The sequence below is a fragment of the Pistacia vera genome, unplaced genomic scaffold (genome assembly GCF_008641045.1).
Source record: "Pistacia vera cultivar Batoury unplaced genomic scaffold, PisVer_v2 Contig437, whole genome shotgun sequence".
Classification (NCBI taxonomy): Eukaryota; Viridiplantae; Streptophyta; class Magnoliopsida; order Sapindales; family Anacardiaceae; genus Pistacia; species Pistacia vera.
The window spans coordinates 671,813-698,414 of NW_022196265.1; the positions used below are offsets into that span (position 1 = coordinate 671,813).

Genomic DNA, 26,602 nt, shown 5'->3' on the forward strand with positions numbered 1-26,602 from the left:
TCCAGTAGGAAAAAACCCACTCTTTGTAACCCAGATGATACATACACTCAAATAATATATCAGTGGATGTAGGCCTTGTATGTTCTCCAGCCAAACCACTTTAAAAACGCTTAGTTCTCACATTATTTTTCGGGAGGCACACCGTCTCCTCAACCACCATCATGAAAAATCCGATCACCTTTGCTGATTTCTTGAAATCATGCACCCATTTTGCTCAATTCCTTCTAGGGTCGACTGAGTACCTCTGGTTGGCGCGTGTTCACGTCTCAACATTTTAGTCAATACATAATTTCGCATCAACATTTTGGAGCTAGAGAAAGGACGTTTCACCCTTGAATATTCTGATCTAAACCTCTTCCAATATTGACCGTAGCTGCTATCGACAGTTTATGTGTCTAGTGATAGTAAACAACCCTTGGTCGCGGTGGCCACCGACTTTATGTCTCAATCCAAACCAGCTAGAGACTCCCTCGATCCATGCATGCACAAAGATAAGCCTCCCATTAGCTTGGTCAAGGAACAGCGCAAGGTCCCTGTGGACCCGCGGTTCCCTACCGCACTTTTAGGATCAGAAGCAATCTCAAAGGAGAAATTCATGATTGAATGATCGCTTTCCTGAAGAAAAACCTTGATGTTTTTGCTTGGGAACACGTTGACATGGCCAGGATTGATTCTCAGTGTAACGCCCCGCTTGAGGTACGTTGTTATTGTTTCCTCTTTTGCCCTTAATCTAGTTGGCTTTTGTTGTTTGTCGAATGTTTGCCCTGAAAATTGGATGAAAACAGAAGAAGTTCAGTCTGCCGTGCTTCGCCGGGGCGAAGAAGAAGCTTCGCCGCGGCGAAGATGTGTTGAAATCAAGGGGAACTCCCTGGACAGTTTCGCCGCAGCGACAGATGTTTCTTCGCCGCGGCGACGGGCCGAATAAAAGGTTGATTGAGTTTTAGATATTTTCTTCCTTAAGGACATTTTGACTTTTCTACCCCTAATTAGCAGGAAAAGTGGGGAGTTAATTGTAAGGATATTTCATGGAGAATAGGTTGAGATAGGGGTGAGTTTGTAAAGAATCAAAGGATATGGATGGAATTCCCAAATTAGAACAAGGGCAAAATGGGAATGAGGGTGTTAATATTTCATTAAAAGGAATTAGAATCAAAGAACCCTTCATTTCTTCTTCTCAAAAACGTGACTCTTCATTCTTCTCCTCTCAACTTCTCCTTTCTTTTGAACAAGGTTTTCCAAGGGATTTTTTAAAGATTTTGGGGTAGAAAAGCAACCTAAGGCTTCCTAAGGTAAGGATTTCTTCTTAAGTTGTGTGATTTGGGAGTTTTAACCCATATTGAAGTTTGAGGGTTTTCATTCTTTTGGCTAAGATTTGAGGAGATATCAAGCTAAACAAGTGAAAGGAAGAGTTTGTGAAGTCTCTCCTTAACAAGTAAGTAAAACCCAACCCAAGTTGAGATTTATGAATTTTCTTGATTAGGGTTTTGATAGAAATGATGTATGTATGTGATGTGCATGTAATATAGCATGTATGAAGGATTAAATAGAGATTTCTATGCTTTGTGATTGTTTATACCTTGCAAATTTGAGAAATGGGTTGTTGGTTTGGCAAGGTAGTTGAGATGGAATTTAAGGGGTATTATGTATTCCCTTTTTGGAAGTGTTTTCTATGGCAGGTTTTGTGGCTTTGTGAAGGGGTTTTTCCCCATTTTGGATGGTTAAGAAAAGTTTTAGAATCATGGCTATGATAGAGTTTTATAGTGCACATGAGTTGTTTGATGAAATGCCTAATAGAGGTTTGAGTATGAGAAATGAACCTTAATTCTTGCAACATTGCATGTTGGCATCTCATAAGTGCATTGGTGAAGATGAACCATCCATAGGCACTAGTTGTACATGGAAAAGTGACCTAAGAAAGTGTAAGGAAATGGTTTATGCAATTACCCTATGAGTAGAGAGCTCAGTGGGTAAAATTACTCTAAGGGTAGAGAGCATTGAAAAATGCTACAATAGAATGAATTAGAAGAGTAGTATAGTTGGGATGATGCTTTGTGATCATCACCCGACCGTTATGGGAATCGGATTGATGCTTGGTGATCATCATCCGAATAGCCCTTAGAGTGATGGGTCGATGCTTTGTGATCGTCACCCGATGAGTAGTAGAGATGGGTAGATGCTTTGTGACCGCTACCCGGTTAGTGATAGATAAGTAGGTTGATGCTTTGTGATCATCATCCGACATTTAGTAGAAACGGGTTGATGCTTTGTGACCATCACCCGATAGTGACTAGAGACGGGTAAATGCTTGGTGATCGTTACCCAAAATTCATGAGGAACGGGTAGGCGCTAGGTGATCTCCACCCGATAGTTAGAAAGAACCGAGTTGGTGCTTTGTGATCCTCACTCGGTAGTCACTAAGAACGGGTTGGTACTGTGTGAATTCCACCCGATAGCCATAGAGAGTGAGATGGTGCTGTGTGAACGCCATCCGGCCGTACCTCCGGTAAGATGAGGCCATGATGTTATTAGAAACAGAAATAGAATCAGAGATAGCATAAGGAAAGAATTAAGAGTTATTCATACGGGGACAGACAGATAGAGAGTTTTACTTACTGAGCATTATTTTGTGCTCACCCCGTTATTTTCCTTTGTGGATGCAGGTTCTAGATGATGTTGCGGTCGGAGGGGCGTCGGCAAGCAATGAGGAATAGCTACACTGTTTCCCCTGTTTTGTCTTTTAAAATACATTTTTTGTAAACAGTACTCTTTATGTATAAAAGACACATGTTTTGTAATGAAAAGAAAACTTTGGGCCCAACTTTTCTATTGTTATTATGCATGCATTGTACAGTTTTCAGTAGGTGTTACACTCAGGTCATGTGTCATCGCCTCAACATTGACCCTAAATCCTAACCCGTTGATAGAGAAGAGTAATGGATGTGGAATGATCCTAGGCACTCAAAGAGGCAGTCAATAGACTCCTCAGAATAAAGTTTATTAGGGAAGTCAAATACCCAAAGTGGAGTCGAATGACAATTAAAAACATGCATCCACTTCACGGACCTCAATAAAGCATCTCCCAAGGATAACTTCCCCCTTCCTCAAATCGATCAGCTAGTAGACCCGACATCGAGGAATGCTTTACTCAACTTCATGGATGCCTACTCGGGATACAACTAAATCCCAATGTACGGTCTCGATGAGCCACATACCTCGTTCATTATAGACATGGGCCTTTACTATTACAAAGTCATGCCCTTCGGACTGAAGAATGCAAGGGTGGCCTATTAATGATTGGTAACTAAGATGTTAGTCGACCTCATCAGAAAGACGATGGAAGTATGTATCAACGACATGTTGGTAAAATCAAAAAAGGCGGAAGATCACGTGGGGCACCTCGAGGAAATGTTCCATATCCTAAGATGATACCAGATGAAGCTTAATCCTTTGAAGTGCACCTTCGGGGTTGGCTTAGGGAAGTTCTTAGGATACATGGTGAACCAGTGTGGGATCGAAGCAAACCCTGAAAAGATCCAAGCGCTTTAAATATGACAATCCCAATGAAACGAAGCAAGTTCAAAGCTTAACTGGACGAGTCATCGCCCTTAGCAGGTTCGTCTCCCTAGCCACGGATAGGTATCTACCTTTCTTTGAAGAGTTTAAAGGTAACAACATGTTCAAGTGGACAAAGGAGTGCGAGTACACTTTCTAAGAACTAAAGGATCATCTCAAGCGACCCCTGCTACAATCTAAGCCAGTCCTTGGTGAACCACTCTTACTATATCTATTTGTTTCAATACATGCAATTAGCACAACACTAGTCAACGAAGAGGGAAAAATCCAATGGCTAGTTTACTACATGAGTAAGTCCTTGCTTGATGCGGAGACACGTTACCCCGAAATAGAGAAGCTGCCATTAGCTCTCCTAACCGTATCCAGGAAACTATGACCCTACTTCCAAGCTCATACGATCTTGGTTCTGATGAATTGCCTACTGTGCAAGATCGTTCAACAGCTAGAATCATTAGGTCGACTAATCTAGTGGGCTGTGGAATTAAGCTAGTTTGATCTCAATACCTCTCGGGCATACACTGTCCGATTTCATCTCAAAATTCTCTTATCAACCTGAAGAAAAGATAATTCCGTTGGAATCGTCCAACAAAAGCAGAACTCAGCCAATTAGACAAAAATTGATAGATTTAACCACTTGGAATCTGCACGTCAATGGTTCATTGAACAAGAAAGGCTTAGGCATGGAACTATTACTCGTGAGCCCGGATGGGGACCAGACTCTAGGGGCAGTTAGATTTGGATTCGTTGCCTCAAACAACGGCCGATTATGAAGTTGTGCTCGTCGGTATACGGTTAGCCAAACCTAGGATGAGAGTATTCCAAAAATCTATAGATGAGAGGGTATGGATGTCAGTTATGAGTGATTGGAAAGAACCTATAGTTGTTAAAGATGAACTGTCCAAACCTAAACCAATAGAAGAGTGAACCAAGACGGAGTTAGAATTTGCTAACTTTAACTCAAAAGCCACTCATGCCATGTTTTATGCTATTAGTGTAAATCAGATGTGAATCATTGCTAACTGTGAAATTGCAAAAGATGCTTGGGATAAACTCCAAGTCGAAAATGAAGGAACAGACACTATGAAAAAGACTAGGCTTGGCGGATTGGTTACTGACTATGAATATCTAACTATGCATGAAGATGAAACAATCATTGATTTTCATGGAAGGATATGTGATGTGTCTAATGAGTGTTATGATTTGGGTAAAGTCTATAGTAATGTTGAACTTGTCAAGAAAGTCTTGTGCTCACTGCCCAAGAGATTTATGTCAAAGATGACCTTAATCGAAGAATGTCGAGATTTGGATGCCATGCAATTGGATGAGTTGATTGGATCCTCACAAACTTTCGAACTCAGTTTGAAAAGATGGGACAAGAAGCCAGGTAAAGGCTTTGCTTTGAAGCATGAGGTAAATTATAATCTCCTTGAAAATGTTGATGAAAATGATGTGGATAATGATAATTGTGCCTTACTTACACAAAACTTTGCCAAAATTTTGAAAAAGAACATAAAAAAAAAAAAAAAAAAAAAAATGTGGCTAGAAAAGGCAAACAACCTTATGTGAAAAAATTTTCTCACCAGTCTAGTCCTGCTTCTTTTCGAAAAAGTTTTCAAAAGAACATGAAAATAAGATCAAAGGCATTAAGTGTTTTGAGTGTGAGGGTTATGGTTACATCCAGTCTGAGTGTGCCAACACTGAAGAAAAAGGGTAAATCAATGGCTGCTAACCTAAGTGAGCGTGATGAGGAAGAAAATGAGAGTGAGGAAGATGAACATAGTGAGAGTTAGAATTTCCTGGCTTTTATGGTTAATCAAGAGGATAGTGAGAGTGTGACCTCTAATGATTCTAGTGATATCTATAAAGAGCAACAAAAAACCTATGATAAGATGTAATCAAGAAAGTTAAATCTCTTGAAGCCGAAAACTCAACTTTGGTAGAAGACAAGGAAATTTTGTCTGATAAAATGAAAATCTTGTTCTTTGAACTAACCAACAAAGAAATTTTGTTAATTCAAGTTTTAAATGAACTAACTGAAGCTAAGGCCATTATTGAGAAGTTAAATACAACTTCTTACAATCTTGATGAAGTGTTGGATCAAGGGAAGATTTTTGAAGATAGATCAGGTTTGGGATTCACTCCAAGTGCGGGCACATATACATTTGGTGTGTGCATATTCATCAAGGCTTCAAAATCTCTTTCTATTGCTATTGCTGCTGCTGACAATCAATCTCTGAAGGTAAAAAGGTTTGTTCTAATTTGTCATTTCTGTCATAAGGAAGGTCACACCAGACCAAAATGCTTTAAACTCATTTCCTATTTGAAAAGTGTCATGAAAATCATGAAATGCTCACTCAAATGTCACCACTTCCAAAGGTTTTTTCAAAGACAAAAAGTGTGTAGAAACCCAAGTCTAATGTAAGTTGTCTTGCTGCACATACATCCTTGCTTGCATTTCAAAATGATCGATGGTACTTTGACAGTGGGTGTTCTAGACACATGACAGGTAACAAATCCCTTTTGACTAATCTTCAATAATTTGATGTTGGTCATGTTAACTATGGAGATAGAAAGAAAGGTAAAATTCTTGGTAAAGGTTCAATTGATATACCTGGTTTTTCCTTGTTGAATGATGTCATGTATGTTGAGGGATTGAAAGTTAACTTGATTACCATTAGTCAGATTTGTGATAAGGACTTTATTGTGAAATTTTCCAAAACCAAGTGTCAAGTCCTAAATAGTGAAGGTGTTTCCTTGCTTGAAGGAAAAATGTCAAATGATATGTAATGCCCACATCAAGGTATGTAGCTTTATTTATGCCCTAATACCCTTAGTTGAATTTTGTTAAAGTTATCTTGAACAAGTGTGAAGAAAATTCCTTAAACCTTCATTAGGGGTAAAATGGTCTTTTCACTCATAATTAGTTGAAAAAGTGGGGAGTGAAAAAAAGCAGAATAACATGAAGAAGTTAATAAAAATGAGGGCATTTTTGTAATTGACTAAGGGACATAAATGAAACTTTTAGAAAGTGTAAGGGTAAAATGGGAATATATATATATATATATATATTATTATGTAATAAGAGTTCAAGAAGAGAAACCTTAGCCACTCTACCCATAGTTCACACCACCTTCACCCTAAAATTCTCTCAAATTTCTTCACTCAATTTTCAAGGAAATTCATAGGATTTTGGCTACAATTTGATAGATTTTCAATCATAAGCATCCAAAGGTAAGATTCTCTCACCAAGATGTGAGATTTAAATTTTAAAGTTTTGAATTCTTATGGTTTTATGTGCTTAGGGTTTAAGAAGAAAAGGGAATTCTACCAAAGAGAGATTATAGTGTTGGAGTTGCTCAAATTCAAGGTAAGTGAATCCAACTTTAGCTTTGATTGGATAAATACTTGTGTAGAGAAATTTTTATATGTTGTATGTGTGTTTGGATGATGAGAATTATGGATTGAAAATTGAGGTTGTTTGATATGTGAATTTCATGGCCATGAGAAGTAATTTATTATATGTGATGAGAAGTAATTTATTAGTATGTGATGAGAAGTGACTTATTAGTATGTGATGAGAATTGATTTATTAGTATGTGATGAGAATTGATTTATTGGTATGTGATGAGAAGTTATGTATTTGTATGTGTTGAGTTGATGAGATTTTGGATGAAAAATGAAAGAATGGATGTAGAAAGGTGGAGGATGAAATTCGGCTAGGTTGATTGTTGGCTTTAGGGAGTTGTTTGCTCCAATTTTGGTGACTTGAGAGATATGTGGAGGTGTAACCAATTTAGGGTTTGTATGTGCATGTAAGGTGTTTGATGAAATGTCAAAGAAAGTGCAATACATGAGTATGTTGGATTATTACTTTGTTATGGAAATGTTGTTGGTAGAGAATATTAGTTCCATAATGATATCTTAATATGCCATAATGCATTCATACATTTGAGCATTTGCATTTAGAAAGAATAGCAAAGAATGAGCATATTTACATGCACATATACATGTATGAGAACATTAAAGAATAAAGAGAAAGAAAGAAAAGCAATTAAATGTAGAATTATTGTTTTAAGAAATATAATTAAAGAACAATTCAAATCTGAAATTTTACTTAAAGAAATATAAAAAGATAAGAGAAGAGAAGGTTGTCGCGATGGGGAGCCCGTGAGTGACAGAGAAGAATAACCCCACATGCACGCCGCCTTTAGTGAGCGGCCTCAGAATAAGAAAGAAGAATTTGTACAATCCGTAAGAAGTGCATGTGGACGAGGACTGTACTCAAGAAAGAATTTGAGAATACACTCACACGGCCAGGGTTTCGAATCCATGCCTCAACCGAGTCCAATCGGTAAAGAAAGAAAAGAAAAGAAAAGAAAAGAATAGAAAAGAAAGATTGAAAAGAATAGAAAAAGCAAGAAAGAATAGAAAAGCAAGAAAAATAGAAAAGAAAGAATAGAAACAGAAAAGAAAGAAAGGAAAAAGAAAAAGAAAATAAGAAAACAGGAAAACAGAAAAGAAAATGCATTGTATAGAAAAGTTTATGCATCTGTGCATATGCATCATGCTATTTCTACTATCTCGAGTTAGTTTCCCTATTTGTGATTACATATCGGTAAGTGAGAAACTAGAATCGTAGAAAACAGAGAAGAATAGAGAAGCTTGGTGTAAGGAAAGAAAATTCAGAATATGAGTAATGGAGAAAGAATAGAAGTGTTGTGGGTTTACTTACTGAGCAATTAGTGCTCACCCTATTGATTTCACTTTTTTTTGCAGGTAGTAAATGAGATGCGGTCGGATGGGACGTCAAGTAGCGGAGGAGAAAGGCAACACTGTCAGACTGTATTTTTGTGTTTCTTTTTGTGACTATGGTACTTGATGTAGAGATTTGTATATAAAAGTAATGCTATTTTTGGGCCCACTACCTTATACTTATATCCATATATGTTTTTCTATGATATATTTAGTGAGTTTTCATTTTATACCTCCCAAGTATACTAGCTAGAAGGAATATTACATGATAATTGCTATTTATTGACTAATCAAGTTTCTTGCTTTAGCACTAAGATAGATTGTGTTGATTTGTGGCACAAAAAGCTTGGGTGCATGAACTTCAAAGACCTTGTGAGACTCTCCAAGGTGGATGACGTGAAAGGTTTGCCCAAACTTAAATTCCTAAAAGGTAAAGTTTGTGGCTCTTGTCAACAAGGTATGCAAACCAAGAGTTCTCATAAACCTCTTGTTAGGAAACGGTCCATATACGTAGCGGAAAATCAAAAATCATAATATAAGGATCGTTCCCAAAGAGCCAAGATTAAAGGTATAATTTTACAGTTTATATTAAAGTAGAAATCTGCAGAAAAAATTAATCATAAGTTTAGAAAACATACGCACGTTTGGAGGCTCCTCCAAATTTGTCAATGAACGTTTTTGCTACCGACCCAAGTGTAGGATCGAACCCACATAGTCCACACGAAGACAATCACAAAGAACTAAGGAGAGATTTGCTAGATCCTCCTTAGCTTTAAGATTAAAGAAGAAAAATCAAATGAATTGATTTTGGGCAAAATGAAATACTGCCGTGGGAGAGTAAATGGGGCTGTGTGTATATCTCTTTTACAATGAAAAATGAACTAATGAAAATCTTACCCATTTTACAAATAACCTTTTTCTTTTATAGTAAAGTTTAATTGCCCTATTCTTATATGGAATAGGCTTGGGCTCCAACCCAAACACCCCATGTTACCAAACACACCCAATTAGATATTTATTTTATTTCATCATTATCTCAATTAAAAGTCAGTTAATATATATTTAATCTATATATATTAACATTTAACAATAATGATGATTTATTTAAATATATGCTAACACATATTTAAATGTAATTTCACTTATTTAATTTTTCTAACAAATTAAATAAAAGGCTACGACCTCAGCAAATTTAATTGCACTTGTGGAACTAACAAAATACCCTTTGCCTAAAAAGACGAAAACGCCTTCTTCTTCTTGAGTCTTAAATTATCTCTATGTGTGTGACCCATAGGCTCCTCATCATACGGCAGGTGTATAGATCGCGATTACACCAATTAATCGTTCACTAATACACAGACCAAGTTTGGCCCCTAGCAAGGTATCATGGCCACTGTAGATTCGGATTCAGCAAAGTAGTTATCTGTCAACGATATGGTTACCGTACAATTCGATCCTTTCATCATATGTTATCTCGACGAGACAAAGGCATAGAAATAGTGTCAACATTCGGTTACTCTCAATTTATATATTCAGTTTTGTACCAATGACTGTATTATAAACTGGATAGAGCAACAACTCAATCCCACTGTGGCCACCGTTTAGTGTCATTGCCATACACTGAATTGCGTCGTGAGATAACTTCTCCATACCGGGAGTGATGAATCCTCTATCAATCACCATAGTCTTGATACACTCTTTGATGCAGCCAATCACCACCGCATTGATAGCTCTGAATAGAACTGCGTAGGTAGTGTCAAACTACACCAATCGGTGCACAGCGCTCTGATATCTCAAGTCTAAGGATCACATGCACCACACATCGTAGAGATTTGTTCCATGACACATGGGGTTCGATCCATATGGAATCCTCTGGTAGGTCTGTCTAGTGAACTTGCTGTAGTGTCTTCGCCTACAACAAGCACCTATGTGTTGCACCAGGTTGTCACCAAGCAACCTTGACAAGTGAGATCAGTCACTGGCTTTCGACAGAGTTGTTCAACACTATGATAGCCTTACCGTATTATCTGTGCCCTTACTTCAGAATAATACTGGGGCTACGGACGTTTCTAGAATGGCCATATGTGCTCATAGGGTTCTCACTATCAAGATTTGAAACACTTGATACCCCCGTCACAGTTCTACCATTCTAAGGACATATATCAATACATATTGCAAAATAATGATTTACGCAATATAGATAAAAAATGCCTTTTATTGATTAATGAATATTATCACAAAGAGTCAATCTAAATAATTGATTGGCTCTAGGGCATCTACTCTAACAATCTCCCACTTGCATATAGCCAATCATTCATGTATTATACCAAATGATCTCAAGTGCCTTTCATGCTTTTGCTACAACAGAGGCTTTGTTAGTGGATCTGCGAGATTGTGTCAGTACGCACTTTACTAATCTACATGTCATTCCTTTCAACTATCTCTCTGATGAGATGGAATCGTCTGAGTATGTGTCTGGACTTCTGATGAGACTGTGGTTCCCTAGCTTGAGCAATTTCTCATTGTTGTCACAATAGATGTCATAGGATCAACAATCGTGGGAACCACACCAAGTTCAGTAATGAACTTTTTAATCAAGACTGCCTTCTTGCTGCATTGACAATGCAATACTCAGCCACTATTGTAGAATCGCTACAGTGCTTTGCTGGAGCTCTTCCAGCTCACTGTACGCCATTGAGACAAAATACAACCTGATTGCGATCGTAATCATCTTTGTCCATTTGGAAAACTAGCATCACTGTATCTCTACAGTGAGCTCATCTTCCCTTCCATAAACCAAAACATATCCTTAGTTCTCTTTAGGTACTTAAGAATATTCTTGACAGCCATCCAGTGACGCTCACCTGGATCCGATTGATATCTATACAAGTGTCAAAGCACATGAGACATCAATCGAGTACATAACATGTCATACATGATGGATCAATGTCTGATGCATATGGGATCCTCTTCATCCTATCTCTTTCATCTTGTGTTTTAGGACACAATTCCTTAGAGAGAAAACACCATGTGACATCGGAAGAAATCCCTTCTTGGATTCTTCACTACTGAATCTTTTCAGTACTTTGTCAAGATATGCACTCAGACTTAGGCCAAGCAACCTACGCGATCTATCACGATAGATCTTTATTCCAATGATGTAGGCTGCTTCCCTAAGTCCTTCATGGAGAAGCACTTGGATAACCAAGTCTTTACCGACTACAAGTTTGGTATCATTCTCGATCAGAAGTATGTCATCGGTATACAACACTAGGAATACTACTGCGCCCCACTCCACTTTCTTGTAAACACGGGCTCATCTTCGTTCTTGAAAAACCGAATTTTTACGGCTTCTCAAAAACGAATGTTCCAGCTCCTTGAAGCTTGCTTGAGTCCATAAATGGATCTCTGCAACTTGCATACCTTATTAGCTTGACTATCAAGAACGAAACCATCAGGTTGTGTCATATACACATCCTCCTCAAGGTTTCCGTTCAGGAAAGCAGTTTTGACATCCATTTGCCAAATCTCATAGTCATGATATGCAGCAATTGCAAGCATAATCCGGATGGATTTAATCATGGCAACCGGCGAAAAGGTTTCTTCATAGTCAATGCCATGAATTTGTTTGAAACCTTTGGCAACCAGTCGTGCTTTATAAGTATGCACCTTGCCATCCATGTCAGTCTTCTTCTTGAAGACCCATTTACACCCTATGGGTTTTACCCCTTCAGGTGGTTCCACCAGAGACCACACTTGGTTTTGGTACATGGAGTCCATCTCAGATTTCATGGCTTCAAGCCATTTAACGGAATCTAGATTCGATATAGTGTCTTCGTAGGTTCTGGGTTCATCGTCTTGGTAGACTAGTACGTCACCATGTTGAGTCACGAGATAACCGTATCTCTCGGGCTCATGGCGTACTCTCCCAGATCTACGTAGCTCCTGTGCTACCTGAGGTGGTTCACTTTGATCCACAAGTTGTGGAGTAACCTCCTCATGATGTTCAAACACTTCCTATGGCACATCATCCTGTCCTTCGTCTAGTATATCTTGTGGTTCTAGAACTTTATCGAGTTCTACTTTTCTCCCATTAGTACTTCTTAGAAAATATTCCTTTTCTAAGAAGACACCAGATCGAGCAACAAAAATTTTGCGCTCTTCTGGGTGGTAGAAACAGTATCCTTTGGTCTCCTTTAGATACCCCACAAATATACATTTATAGGATTTTGGGCCCAGCTTGTTCGAAGTCAATTTCTTAACATAAGCTTCACAACCCCAAATCCTTAGATAATACAAGTTGGGCTTTTGCCCACTCCATAGTTCATATGGAGTCTTGTCTACAGACTTTGATGGCACACATTTCATAATGTGAGTCGCAGTCTCTAGGGCATAACCCTAGAATGATGCAGGTAGATCACTAAAACTCATCATGGACCTAACCATGTCAAGTAAGGTCCTATTCTTCCTTTCAAACACTCTATTGTGAGTTGTGATACTATCCCACATTCCTTTAGGAATTCAGAAAACCCTGAACTTAAGTATTCACCTCCTCGTTTCGACCGAAGAGCTTTAATACTTTTGCCTAACATGTTTTGTACTTCATTCTTGAATTCCTTGAATTTATCAAAGGCTTCAGATTTATGTCTCATAAGGTAGACATAACCATATCTACTGAAATCGTCAGTAAATGTGATGAAGTATGAATATCCACCTCTGGCCTCAACTGTTAGTGGACCACCTACATCACTATGGATGATGCCTAACAGCTCAGTAGCCCTTTCACCTTGTCTTGTGAAAGGAGACTTGGTCATCTTGCCTAACAGGCATGACTCGCATACCTCAATTGACTGAAAATCAAAAGGGTTCAAAACTCCATCCCTTTGAAGTTTTACAATGCAGGTTTTATTAACATGACCCAATCTACAGTGCCAAAGGTATGTCTGGTTTTGATCGCTATGTTTATCTTTCTTGGTTTCAACATTGAGAATATCCTTATTGTTTAAATCAAGAACATATAACCCGTTATATAACCTTGCAATTCCAAATAGAATACCATTCAAACTAAAGGACAACAATCCATTAGATATCTCAAAATGATACCCTATATTATCCAAAGCGGATAGTGAAATAATATTTCTAGAAATAGAGAGTACGTAATAACAATTATGTAGTTCCAACAACAAGCTTGTAGGCAAAGATAAACAGTAAGTCCCTATAGCCAGTGCAGCCACATGTGCTCCATTTCCAACTCGTAGGTCCACTTCTCCCTTGGCGAGCACTCTACTCTGCCTTAGCCCTTGTACATCAGTACAAATGTGAGTACCACATCCTGTGTCAATGACCTAAGATGTTATGGGAGAGAAGTTAATCTCAATCATAAATATACCTGAAGTCGTAGCATCTGACTTCTTCTTTCTTGCGAGGAAAGCCTTGTAGTGTTTCCTTCAGTGGCTAGGCTTGCCACAATAGAAGCATACTACTTTGCCCTTCCCTATGCCACTCTAAGGCCCAAGAGCACCTTGTCCTTTGGGCTTGGGCTTGGGCTTGGGCTTGGGTTTAGCCTTGGCCTTACCCTTGCCATTACCCTTTCCTTTACTGGCAGCAACCAGTAAAACAGGCTTGGACTTCTTCAAGTCCTGCTCTACAGTCCTCAGCATGTTCAAAAGCTCTGATAGGGTTTTCACCATCGTGTTCATATTGAAGTTCATTATGAACGGTGCATAAGAGTCAGGCAAGGATTGCAGAATTAAATCCATTTGTAATTCTGCATCCAACTCAAATCCCAAAGTCTCAAGCCTCTCTATGTACTTGATCATCTTGAGCACATGAGGACCAACTAGGACTCCCTCAGTCAGACAACTTCCAAACAGTGCTTTTGACACCTTGTACCTCTTATGTCGAGCATTTCCTTCGAAAAGATCCTTGAGGTGTAGAATAATGGCAACAGCATCCATATTCTCATGCTGCTTTTGTAGCACTGGTGTCATCGATGCTAACATCAGGCATTGAACGTCATCAGCATCATCAATGAACTTTTGATAAGTGTCATTTACTTCCTGAGTGGCATCAGGATCAGGCTTAGCCATGTATGGCTTTCCAAGGATATACAATTTCTTTTCCGACTTAAGTATAATCCGAAGATTACGATACCAGTCTGAGAAATTGGATCCATCCAACCTGTTTTCTTTCTCGATTATCAGTCGCAAGTTCATAATGCTCATTTTGGTGAATCTACAATTGTAGAAAAGATAAAGTCATTATAAAGTTCATTATTATTTAATATGGTTTTTTATTAAACGACGCTCCCACTATTTTCCTCAAGTCAATAGCCCTCATTATTAACTTGGGAAAGCCCGTTGACTTTCCTAGTGGATTGAGATCCCATCTGGCCCATTTCAAGCCTTCGCTTTGGCGAACAAGCCAAAATGGGTTGATTAGGTAGGTTAACAAACTTAATCCACACCAGTTGACAGCTCCTACTATCAACCTCAAATGTGAAGAAGCCAACAAGCCAATCACACAACCCAATGGCCCCAACCATCGTCCTCAAGTGTGATTCTCAGTATTAGTAGAGTGGACACTACATGTCACCACGTACACATAACATGTGCACTTCTCTACTATGCCTATGACACATTTATCAACCTTTTCTTTGACGAACAAGCAAAACCGTCATTTTAAGTCGACCCATCACTATTAAGGAAAACTCAAATGAATTTTAACCTCCCACTGGTAGAAGTGTACCCTTCCTTTTGGAGAACAAGATTCCGACGAACAGTGGTTTGATTAAAACCATGGTGATGGAAGGCATACGTGACTTAATATACTTTAATTGAGGGGTTATTATTTAATGTCTCACCAGATTATTATCATTGTTAGAATGACATTGTTTTGGCATGTTATTTAACATTCAACCTTAGCATGCATTCTAAACAAAATATTAAAAAGTGCCGGTACATGGCCCAACTAAAACCAATTTCCTCGAGCCTAGAGGAATTGGTAGGTCACCTAGGGGTCCTACAATAAAATCTTGAGTCTTCAAGTATGATTGTCTCTTTCTTGATCCGTCTTCAAGTACATTACAAAAACATCATTCTAAATTTACAGTGAGAATAATTATACAAAATTCTTTACATCAACAAATTTAGAAACCCCGATTAACATTCGAGGGGAATGAGATGAGAAAAGAATGTACATCGAGAAGGGGAAAAAGGCAGGACACGCAGACCCTATTTAATAAATTACAACCATACATACCCAAAAATTTTAAAACATTTACCATAGGTCTAAGGCTCATGTACCGGGCACCATGTAATATACAAACAAGTACATGGCATACATTTCAAAAACAATCAATTTTTGAATTGGGTGGGTGAATTATTAATTAGCCCCGAACAATTTGCAGATCTACATTTGGTCCAAAAGTTTTGAAACTTTTCACTTTGGCCCTTATGCACTCAAAAGTGTGCTCGCTACGGCGATGGATTAGATCGTTGCAGCATGCGTTGACTTGCGTTGCATACATGCACCACGTGCGATCGCTACGGTGAGAACTGATTTTCGTTAGCGCGTACCTTAGACTACGATTGTCGCGACGAGCGCTAATATTCAATCAGCGATCGCGCTAAGGATGATCGCCGTGGTGATGGGTTATATCACCATGGCGAGCGCTAATTTTGTAATCAGTGAGTACACCAAACAATGCATGCCGTGGCGATGGGTTATATCGCTGCGGCGAGCATACACTGATCTGTAGCATCAGATCAGTTCAACCCTCTACCAAAAATACGCCAAACAGATTTTGCAATCAATCTAAACTTTTGATTTCAATAAAAATCCATAACCCAATATACCAAACTTGCAGATCATCAACAAATTAAATTAATCAATTAAATTGATTTCTTGAAACATGCTTTCAAGGTAGATTTTGTGCAGATTCATCAAGGCAACATGTTATCAATCAAACACATGTAATAAACCATACATAAAACTATAAAATCTGGTACTCTAGGCTCTAATACCACTGTTAGGAAATGATCAAGTCATGGCAGTGGAAAACAAAATTATTTACAACATGGATCATTCCTTAGAACCAAGATCAGGGCACAAATTTACAGTTCATACATTATATTAGAATCTGCAGAAAAATTAGTTTAGAGTTAAGAAATCATACACACGTTTGGAGGCTCCTCCAACTTGTCTCTGAACAGGTTTCGCTATCGACCCAAGGGTAGGATCGAACCAGCGGTAGTCCACACGAAGATAACCCCAAGGAACTAAAGAGGGATTTGCTATATCCTTTTTAGCCTTAAGAACCAAGAACAAAATCAATAATATTTTGATTCAACACAAAAGCAATTTGGCATGGGAAGAGAGAAAAGGGGGCTGGAATTTTTAATCTTAATGATTGAATGAAATGTTATATATTTCACAAAAATTCTGCACTTATATAGTGCACATAATACCCTATTCGCTTATGGAATAGGCTTGGGCACCAACCCAAATAACCCCTATGTCCAAACAGCCCCATTTAGATATTTTAATTATTATTTCAATTAAATTAAATTGATATATTATTAACATTTAACAATAACAATAATTCATTTAAATATATGCGAACACATATTTAAATATAATTTCACTTATTTAATTTTACTAACAAATTAAATAAAGGCTATGACCTCAGCAAATTTAATTGCACTGTGAGATTACCAAAATACCATTTTGCCTAAAAAGACGAAAACACCCTTCTTATAAACTGGTTCTTAAATTATCTTCTATGTGTGTGACCCATAGGCTCCTTATCATACCCGTAGTGTGTAGTATTGCGATTAACACCAATTAATCGTCTCACTATACACAGACCAAGATTGGCCCCTAGTAAGGCATTATGGCCACTCGATAGATTTGGATTCAGCGAAGCTGCTACCTGTCAACGATATGGTTACCGTACAATCCAATCCTTTCATCATCTGTTATCTCAATGAGACCAAGGCACATAAATACTATCAACCTCAGTTACTCTCGATATATATGTATTCAGTTACTAGACCAATGACCGGAATAATAATCTAGATAGAGCAACAACTCAATCCCAATATGGCCATAGTTTTAGTGTCATTACCATTTACTGAATTGCGCCGTGAGATAACTTCTCCCGTACTCGGGAGTGATGAATCCTCTGTCGATCCACCATAGTCTTGATACACTCCTTGATGCAGCCAATCACTACCTATTAACAACTCTGAATAGAACTGCGTTGGGCTAGTGTCAAACTACACCAATCGATGCACAAGGCGCTCTGGTGATCTCAAGTCTAAGGATCACATGCACCACCATTCGTTAGAGGATTTGTTCCGTAGACACTAGGGTTACCATCCATATGGAATCCTCTGGTGGGTCAGTCCAGTGAACTTGCCTATAGCAAGCACCCATGTGTTGCCCCAGGTTGTCACTAAACAACCTTGACAAGTGAGACCAGTTATTGCCTTTCAACAGGGTCGTTCAACACTATGATCGCCTTACCGTATTATCTGTGCCCTTACTTTAGAACAGTACTAAGGCTACGAACGTTTCTAGAATGGCCACCATATAAGCTCCTAGGGTTCTCACTATCAAGATTTGAAACACTTGATACCCTCGTCACAGTTCTTCCATTCTAAGGACATATATCAATACATACAATAATGATTTACGCGATATAGAATAAAATGCCTTTTATTGATCAATGAACATTATTACAAAGATTCAATTTTACAATGATTGATTGGCTCTAGGCACACACTCTAACACTATATAAGTGCATGCGTGTTGAGAGAATGAATAATTGATTCATTATTATTCAATCATTGAAAGAAAGAAAAGGTTGGCCTTTCTCTCATCTCTCTCACACGCCTCCCTTGGGGTTTTTGAATCAAAGACTCCCTTTGATAGTCTTTGGTTTACTTGATTCTTGAAGCCAAAGAGGATCTAGCAAATCCCTCTTTGGTTTTTCTGATTATCTTCGTGTGGATCACCACTGGTTCAGTTCTACTTTGAGTCGGTAGCGAATCCAAGTCAGAGACTAAGTGAAGGAGCCTCCAAACGTGCATAAGATCTCTGACCTTTGTCTGGATCGTTTATATTTTCTATAGATTTTGTATTTAACGTATTAACTATATAATATGTACTATGATCTTGGTTTTAGTGGAATCGATTTATCCTTTAAATATTTGTTTTTTCCGCTGCATTGAGTATATCGATTCCTAATAGGCTGTAACCACCCTATATAAACTTATTATTCGTTTTTTTTTTGAGGAGATAGAATATTGAATGAATTATTCATATTTATGGCTTAAGTTTCTATGATTGAGACTTGTTTATCAATTTTAAAGGTACAGTGGAGTCCTAGCCTTGTTTTATTGCGCTCACTCACTACGTCAGTTGGTATCAAAGCAAGTAAAATTTGTCTGATCTAATGGCAAGTGAAGTTATAGGCAGCGATGGTTCTCATGGTGAAGATCAAGGAACTAAGACCTCACAAGGGGTGGCGTTGACAGCTTTGGAGCAATGAATGGATCTCAGATTCCAACATTTGGAATGACGCTTTGAAGAAATTGCAGATTGACTTGATGCTTTGAGCAAATATGCTAATAGAAATTGGAATGACGAGAAGCAACATACTGGAGATGATGTGGCTCACGAACTGCCTGTCGGCATACCAGTTTTTGCAAACAGATGTAGACAACAAGTCTATGTGAAGATTCGGATGAAAAACATGATTACTTTGTGGATTTTGGGAGGCATGCTAGATATGGACGAAGTGATTATAGGGATAGAGATACCAATGAACTCAAATTAAAGGTAGATATTTCTTACTTTAATGGTAATTTAAATATTGAAAACTTTCTAGATTGGATTATGGAAATAGACAATTTTTTTTTAATATATGGAGATTCCAAAAGGAAGAAGGTTGAGACTTGTTGTGTGTAGATTAAAGGGTGGAGCTTTTGCATGGTAGGAAGGATTACAATCCATAAGATTTCTCGAGGGGAAAGCACCAGTTAGAACTTGGTAGAGGATGAAACAGTTGTTACAAAGGGATTTTCTTCCTCCTGATTATGAGCAGATCTTGTTCCAGCAATACCAAAGATGCCATTAGAGTCAGAGATCTGTCTGAAAATATATTGGTGACTATCGACGGTTGTTACTCCACCTTGACTATAGCGAACATCCATATAGAGTAGCTTTAAGATTCTTTAAAGGGCTGAATATAAACATACAAGCTCAAATTGATTTACGACTTGACCATACATTTTTTGATGTTTTCAATTAGCCTTTGATGTAGAATCACAATTAAGAATTAAAAAAAAGTTTTCTTCTTTAGAGAATACATGCTTCACCAGTTATGGAAGAAGACAAGAAGCATAAAGCACTTCCTAAAGAAATTCTTAAAGCCAATGAAGATCATGAGATGTTACAAATTAAGGATCACACATCAAAGGAGATTGAGCATGAAGTAGACGTTGAAGTTGAACGAGTTCTCCAAGAAGAAAAGATTGAACAACAGCAAAAGCAAACTGTCTTAAAGGAGAAGCTTGAGAAAAATCAAGTTGTCCTAAAGGAGAAGCTTGAGCAAGAAGAACACATTCAAGTTAAGGATCAAAAGGATGAAACATCGACAACATTCTATTTTGACTTGAAGACTATAGTGCGTGACAACTCTCCTAGGAAGATCAATGACAACGTATATTTATTTGCTCCAAAAGAGGACTTATTACTCTACTTCAAGTATCACCCAACTTATTGAAACTTGAGGACGAGTTTATTTTTAAGAGGGAGAGTATGATGTAGGGAAAATAGTGTTAAATTAGGATTTTATTAGAATTTAATTTTGTTTCCCTTTCTTTATTTGATTTTCTTATTTATTTAGGGTTTCATATTAGGAATTCAAGTAGTTTACTATTTTAATTAGGAGTTTAGTTGATTTAGGAAGTTTTAATTTAGTTAAATTTTATTTTCTTATTTTATAATTAGTCAACAATTGAGATTTCATGTTTTAATTAGTTTTCATTTTAAGTAGGATTTTATTTCCTTGTTTAATTAGAGTCTTGTTAGGGTTGGCTGTAACCACCCTATATAAACTTATTATTCGTTTCTTTTGAGGAGATAGAATATTGAATGAATTATTCAATTTTTCTTTCAGATTTAAGGCCTAAGTTTCTATGATTGAGATTTGTTTATCAGTTCTAAAGGTATAGTCGAGTGTTAGCCTTGTTGTTACACTAACTCGCTGCATCACATAGAAATAATGTCAGCTTCAAGTACAAACCACCTTGACATATTCAGATTCGGTTATTGAACCAATCGACCAACCGAGCATCAACTCTATTCCACTATGGCCACAGATTCAAGGTCGTTGTCTCTTACCAAAAATCTCACCAAGGTAATTTCTCTTACCCCTAGGAGTGATGAATCCTTTGTCAATCCACCATAGCCATGATGTAATTCTCAATGCAACCAATCACTACCATACTGCTAACCCTAAATAGGATTACGTTTGGCTAGTGTCAAACTACACCAATAGTTATACATGGTGCTTTGGTGATCTCAAGTCTAAGGACCACATGAACCAACATCTATTAGAGGATGTATTCCATGGACTTTAGGGTTACCATCTATATGGAATCTTTTGATAGGCCAATTCGATGAACTTGTGAATAACAAGCACCCATATGTTGTACCAATTTGTCACCAAACAATCTTGACATGTGAGATCTGTCACTACCATCTAGTAGGGTCATTCAAAGCTATGATAGCCTTTACTGTATTATCTATGCCCTAGGTCAGGATAATACTAGGGCTACAGATGTTTCTAAGATGGCCACCATAAGTGATCATAGGGATCTCACAATCAAGACTTATCACTGCTTGATTCTCTCGTCACGGTTCAACCACTCTAAGGACATATATTAATACATATATATGGAATATGCTTTACATAATATAAGCGATGCCTTTTATAGATTGAATAATCATGATCCATAGAGTCAATATACAACGATATGATTGGCTCTAGGGCACCTACTCTAGGGCACCTGTCTCTGTTTTTTTATTGATGATCTTTGTTTGAGATAGGTTTGTGTTAATCGTTTGATCAAGATTTTGCTTTGTTCATAAGTTTGACAAAAGCGGAGATTGTAAGTAATTTTGTCAACTTATGAATTAAGTGTTGGCACATTCAGTTATGATGTCTGCACATTATATTGTTTAATGTAATACCCACATTCAGAAATATGGTAGTGATTATTTTATAGTTATAGTGAATATATTTAACGAGTTTTATAGAGGAATTCCATAAAAGTTTCAATAGGGGCAAAATGGTCATTTCACATAGAATCACGTGTTTAAGTGAAAAGTGAGTATGATAAATATAATGTATTAAGTATGCTAGCTATGAGAATAGAGTGGTAGGAAGATTATGGAAAATACATGTGGTGTGATGCCGAGATAAATACGTGTTTGTAAAGTAATAGAAAGAAATTAAAGAATAAGGGTAAAACAACTAGATGAAAAAGTGGGGAGTGAAAATGACCAAGAACATGTGTTAAATCCATTGAAAGTGAGGGTATATTGGTAAATGCACGTATGGCATAATTGGAATTATCATAAAAGTGCAATGGAAAAATAGGAATATATATTATTATTATTAGTTATAAGACTTCAATCGACAAAACCCTAGCCATTCTCATCCCTTGAGCACGCCACCTTCTTCCCCCATTTCTCCTCCATTTCTTCAAAGTCTTCCAAGAGAATTACATGAGAATTCATGCCTAAGTGAATATATGTTCATTTTGTGGCTTTCTAAGCATGAATCAATGGAGAAAGTGAGCAAACTAAGCAAAGAAAAGGATTCTTGCAAGAAAAAGGTAAGTAAACCCAATCTAAGCTTTAATTTGAGTAGTACATGTGTAAGTTGATTCTTGAGTGTTTGTGTATGATGTATGATAAGAAGTATTGGCTGTTTAGATGCTTGTTTGATGGAGAATAATGTGTAGAAGTTCAGCCAAGATGAGTTGTTATGTAGATGCGATGTTTTGGTTGAACTTTGGATGAAATTTTGATGAGTTGATGTTGGAATTTGGAAGTGTTGAATCTGGCCAGATTTGAAGTTAAGTTTAGCGAGTTTTTGCTCCAATTTTGCTGGATTTGGAGAGATGTGGAAGTGTGGCCAACCAAGTATTTGCATGTGCATGTGAATTGTTTGATGAAAATTCAAAGAGAAGTGCATGCATGAGTTTGTTAAATTTTTTTGAAGAAATTGTTTGAGAAAGGAAAGAATTGGAGTTGAAAGTTTATGTTAGGCTTAACCAAGTGTAAGTTTTAATATTCAAGAGTGCATTTTGTTATGCCAAAATTTAGAATATCACTTGGTCAAGTTTGTTCAATAAAATGAATGGCCTTTAGTGCTTGGTTCAAGTTGCTTGAACTTTTAGCATTAGTTTGAATGACATATTGTATTTAGTCACGAAATTATGAGTTTTGAAACTTATGACTTTAGAAAAGTGATGGCAAGAATTGAATATTAAATTGTTGCAATAGTGTAGTATTGATGATAGTAAAAGATGGGTGATTATATTATAATATTACAATATGCCACAATAAATTGTCAAGCTTGTATGCTTGAAATTAGAAAGATCATTCAAAGAATGGCTTGGCCAAATGAGTATATTGTTGTTTCTTGTTTTGAGATTAGTTATAAGAAATATGTAATAAGTGATTTTATTGTATAAAGAATAGAAAAGTTTTCCCAGGTATAAATATCAAAGAAACATCAGAGAAATATAAGTTTAGTTTATGTATTAAATACATGACCATTTTAGAAATTGATTGGTATGAGTATAGTTTTCATGCCTTATTATATTTTACAAGCTATAGAATTGTGCTAGAAGACCTTAAGAATATGTTGTATTGGCCAAAAGTTTAGTTAAGAATGTTAGAAAGAAATTAGAATTTAGCCCAAGTATATATGTTGTGCCATATGTTTGATTGAATTTACAATGATTAATATGGCAATATAGATTAACGTATAGAATGTAGCCAAAAGAAAATAAGAAAGAAGGGCATGTATAACACTGTTGATGGTCATGTTAAGAGAATGAAAATTTATGGCATTAAGATTTGTATTTAGAAAGTTGTACAAGGCATGTTTGTTACATTAGAAAATGGTAGAGAGTAGAATTTGTGAGAGATAATGTAACTGTGTATGTGTACATTTTACATAGCATGATCGAATTGAAGAATTACAGAATTATGTAAAAATTATAGAATTGCGTACATACACACGATGCATAGAATTCAGAAATAAAGAATAAAATAGAAAATGTTTAATTTAAGCGTGTTACTAGAATAGAACTTTGGGCTTTCCAAAAAAGTATAGAAATAAAAGCCTTATAATTAATAGAGTACATGCTAGAGTCAGACACGTATTTTGGGATCATGCATAGACAGCATATAAATGCATGACATAGTATAACATATATTTCAAAAATTTTAAAATTATTAGAAAATGTCTAGTTAGTTATTTTGCAGATTTACAGAGCATGTTTTCAGGGGGCTGTTGCCATGGGAAACCTATGAGCATTCGCTGCGTTAGCTAGTGGCGACAGAGATGCAGAAGTTTCCCACATGCACGCCGCCATCAGTGAGCGGCCTCAGAATAGAAACCAGAATTGTATAGTCTGCTAGAAGTGCATGTGGATGAGGACTGTACCCAGAAAGAATTTCAGAATACGCTCACACGGCCAGGGTTCCAAATCCATGCCTCAGCCTAGTCCGATCGGCAAATCAGAACAGAAAACAGAAAGAATTTTTGAAAGAAAGAAAAATCGAATAAGAAATAGAAAACAGAAAGAATTTTTGAAAGAAAGAAAAATAGAATAAGAAATAGAAAATAGAAAGAATTTTTGAAAGAAAGAAAAATAGAATAAGAAATAGAAAACAGAAAGAATTTAGAAAGAAAGAAAAATAGAATAAGAAATAGAAAATAGAAAGAATTTCAGAAGGAAAGAAAAATAGAATAAGAAATAGAAAACAGAAAGAATTTCAGAAAGAAAGAGAAATAATTTCAGAAAGAATTAGAAAAGAATTTTCAGAAAGAATACAAACATGATCATTTGCATATGTATCAGACATTTTATGTGCATTGCATCTCATGCATTTATGCATAGATTAAACAATTTATTTTATTATTGCGTGTCTGACTAGCCAAGAAAAGAAAATAGAAGCCCATGAGAATAGAGAAGAAAATAAAATAGAAGCCTACGAGAATAGAAAAGAAATTTGATATATAAAATAAAAGAATAGAAATTAGATACATGCTAGAAAAGAACAGAAATTAGAAACATGACAAATAGCAAGGAAACTTAGCGATTTGTTGAGTAGAGAAAGAAATAGAAAGTTATAATCTAGTAGAGAAGAGAAATAAAATGATAAAGAATAGCACAACATTAGAAGGATTTAGAAAGATTTGAGAAAAATAGAAGACTGCTAAGTAGTACGCCTGAGAATAAAGAGAGAAAGCAAGCAGAAATTTAAAAGCAATACTGCGAAAACGGGGACAGCGAAGTAAGAGCGTAGTTAGATTTGGTTTACTTACTGAGCATTTATAGGTCACCCTGTTGCTTTCTTTATTTTGCAGGTATTAGATTGTAGTGGTCGGGTGACGTCAAGCTGGCAAGAGGATTGCACACACTGTCTCAATGAAAGAATTCATGTGGATTTATATATGTGAGAAATAGTCATTGTGTAATAGTATGTTATAACTAGATTAAGGATAAAATTTTTAGATGAACACTCTTTTTTAAGCTAGCAATTCTCTAAATTCTCTCTATAAGATACTCAATGAATACTTGCCTAGTGAGATATTACATTTAAGCATAATTGTTTTTGTAGCTTTTAGTTGTCATGACTCAGTATGTTGATGTGCGCACACTTAGTAAGTTTTTATTGAAAAAAATGTGGGCACATCAGAGTCTAGTGTGTAGACAGTTGTCTAGTAGGACTTTCACACAAATGTTGTGTCGTCATTTGTTGCTAGGATATTTTTCCAGACCTGAGATATGTGTAAGTGGTCCATATACAAATGTCAAATATCTTAGATGAGGTGCTAGAAATCCATTCAACTTTTCAGAAGTGGTCCAAAGAAAGTGGTTGAAAACTTTCCAAAAATAGCTGAACATTGTAAGAGATTGTCGGCTGGTTATCTAATGCATTGTTGTGCAAGTTTTCTTTATATATTCTTCATCAACCTTGTATTACGTTTTGGACCTAAATATTCCTTTTATTGTTCTCTGAAAATCCTTAGAGTGTGTTTGGTTGGGGGTAATAAGGGATAACTGAGGTAATGTCATCTTATATTACTTGATTACCACGTTTGGTTGTCAAGTAATATAAGATTCCGGTTATCTTCCAAAATCAATAGTAGTTTTTGTTGGTAATATAGGAGGTAATTAATATGATTACCTCCAATTTCTTAGGTATTTTAAGATTACTTGGTAATCTTATTTTTGTTACAGTTTTACCCATTATTAAAAAAAATTAACCTTGCTTTAAAAACAATTTACAAAAACACTAATGTACTATTTTATTCTTATATAAAAAGTCTTTAGGACATAAATACCCCTAGAAATTAAAAAAATTACCCAAGGGTGGTGGCTAGATCTAGCAACCACCGCCAATCGGCGACCATCGATGTTGACGGAACGGCGCAAGACCGGTCAGATCTGGCTGGCTGTGCGTTGCTAAGGCATCTTTGGCCATGGATTTATGATCCATGGCCGAAAATAGCCAGATCTGGCACAAATCTGACAGCCAAAGATGTGGCCATGAAAGGCCAGATTTCCATTGTCGTCATAGCCTACAGTGGTGGTAGGCCGCTGGCAGTGGCTTGGGGTGGGCGGGGATGTTTTTATTAAATTTTAAACATTTTTTGTTGTTGGGGTGTTTTATCTAAACATGAATGTAGGCGGTTAAAAAAATTATTCAAAAAATAATAATAAAAATATTATTATATTAATATTGAAAAAGGAGGGCAATTTAGTAAGTTATATAACATACTCACCAATTTATTCCTCTCAACGAAACATATTAATATAACATACCCACCAATTTATTCCAACCAACCAAACACATTTCCCTAAACATTCCTAGTAATCTTCAAGGTAATCTATCTTTCCATTAATATAACATTCCCGGTAATACAACATTCTCTGAACCAAACACACCTTTAGAGGTT

At 36.7% G+C, this 26,602-nt stretch overlaps 1 protein-coding gene across 1 annotated transcript; it reads left to right on the forward strand.

Moving 5' to 3' along the window:
• Window positions 1–4,653: 4,653 nt before the first annotated feature.
• Window positions 4,654–20,116, forward strand: LOC116144063. Its single transcript, XM_031429520.1, has 4 exons — window positions 4,654–4,983; window positions 5,157–5,352; window positions 5,613–5,812; window positions 19,694–20,116. Exons 1-4 carry the CDS (start codon window positions 4,654–4,656, stop codon window positions 20,114–20,116), a joined length of 1,149 nt encoding a protein of 382 aa, XP_031285380.1.
• Window positions 20,117–26,602: the final 6,486 nt, after the last annotated feature.

Coding starts and splice junctions, on each gene's coding strand:
- LOC116144063 (XM_031429520.1), top strand. CDS start 4,654: ATGAAAAAGACTAGGCTTGGCGGATTGGTTACTGACTATGAATATCTA. Junction 4,984..5,156: donor GCTTTGCTTTGAAGCATGAG/GTAAATTATAAT, acceptor TTTTCTCACCAG/TCTAGTCCTGCTTCTTTTCG. Junction 5,813..19,693: donor CTGACAATCAATCTCTGAAG/GTAAAAAGGTTT, acceptor TTTCTTCTTTAG/AGAATACATGCTTCACCAGT.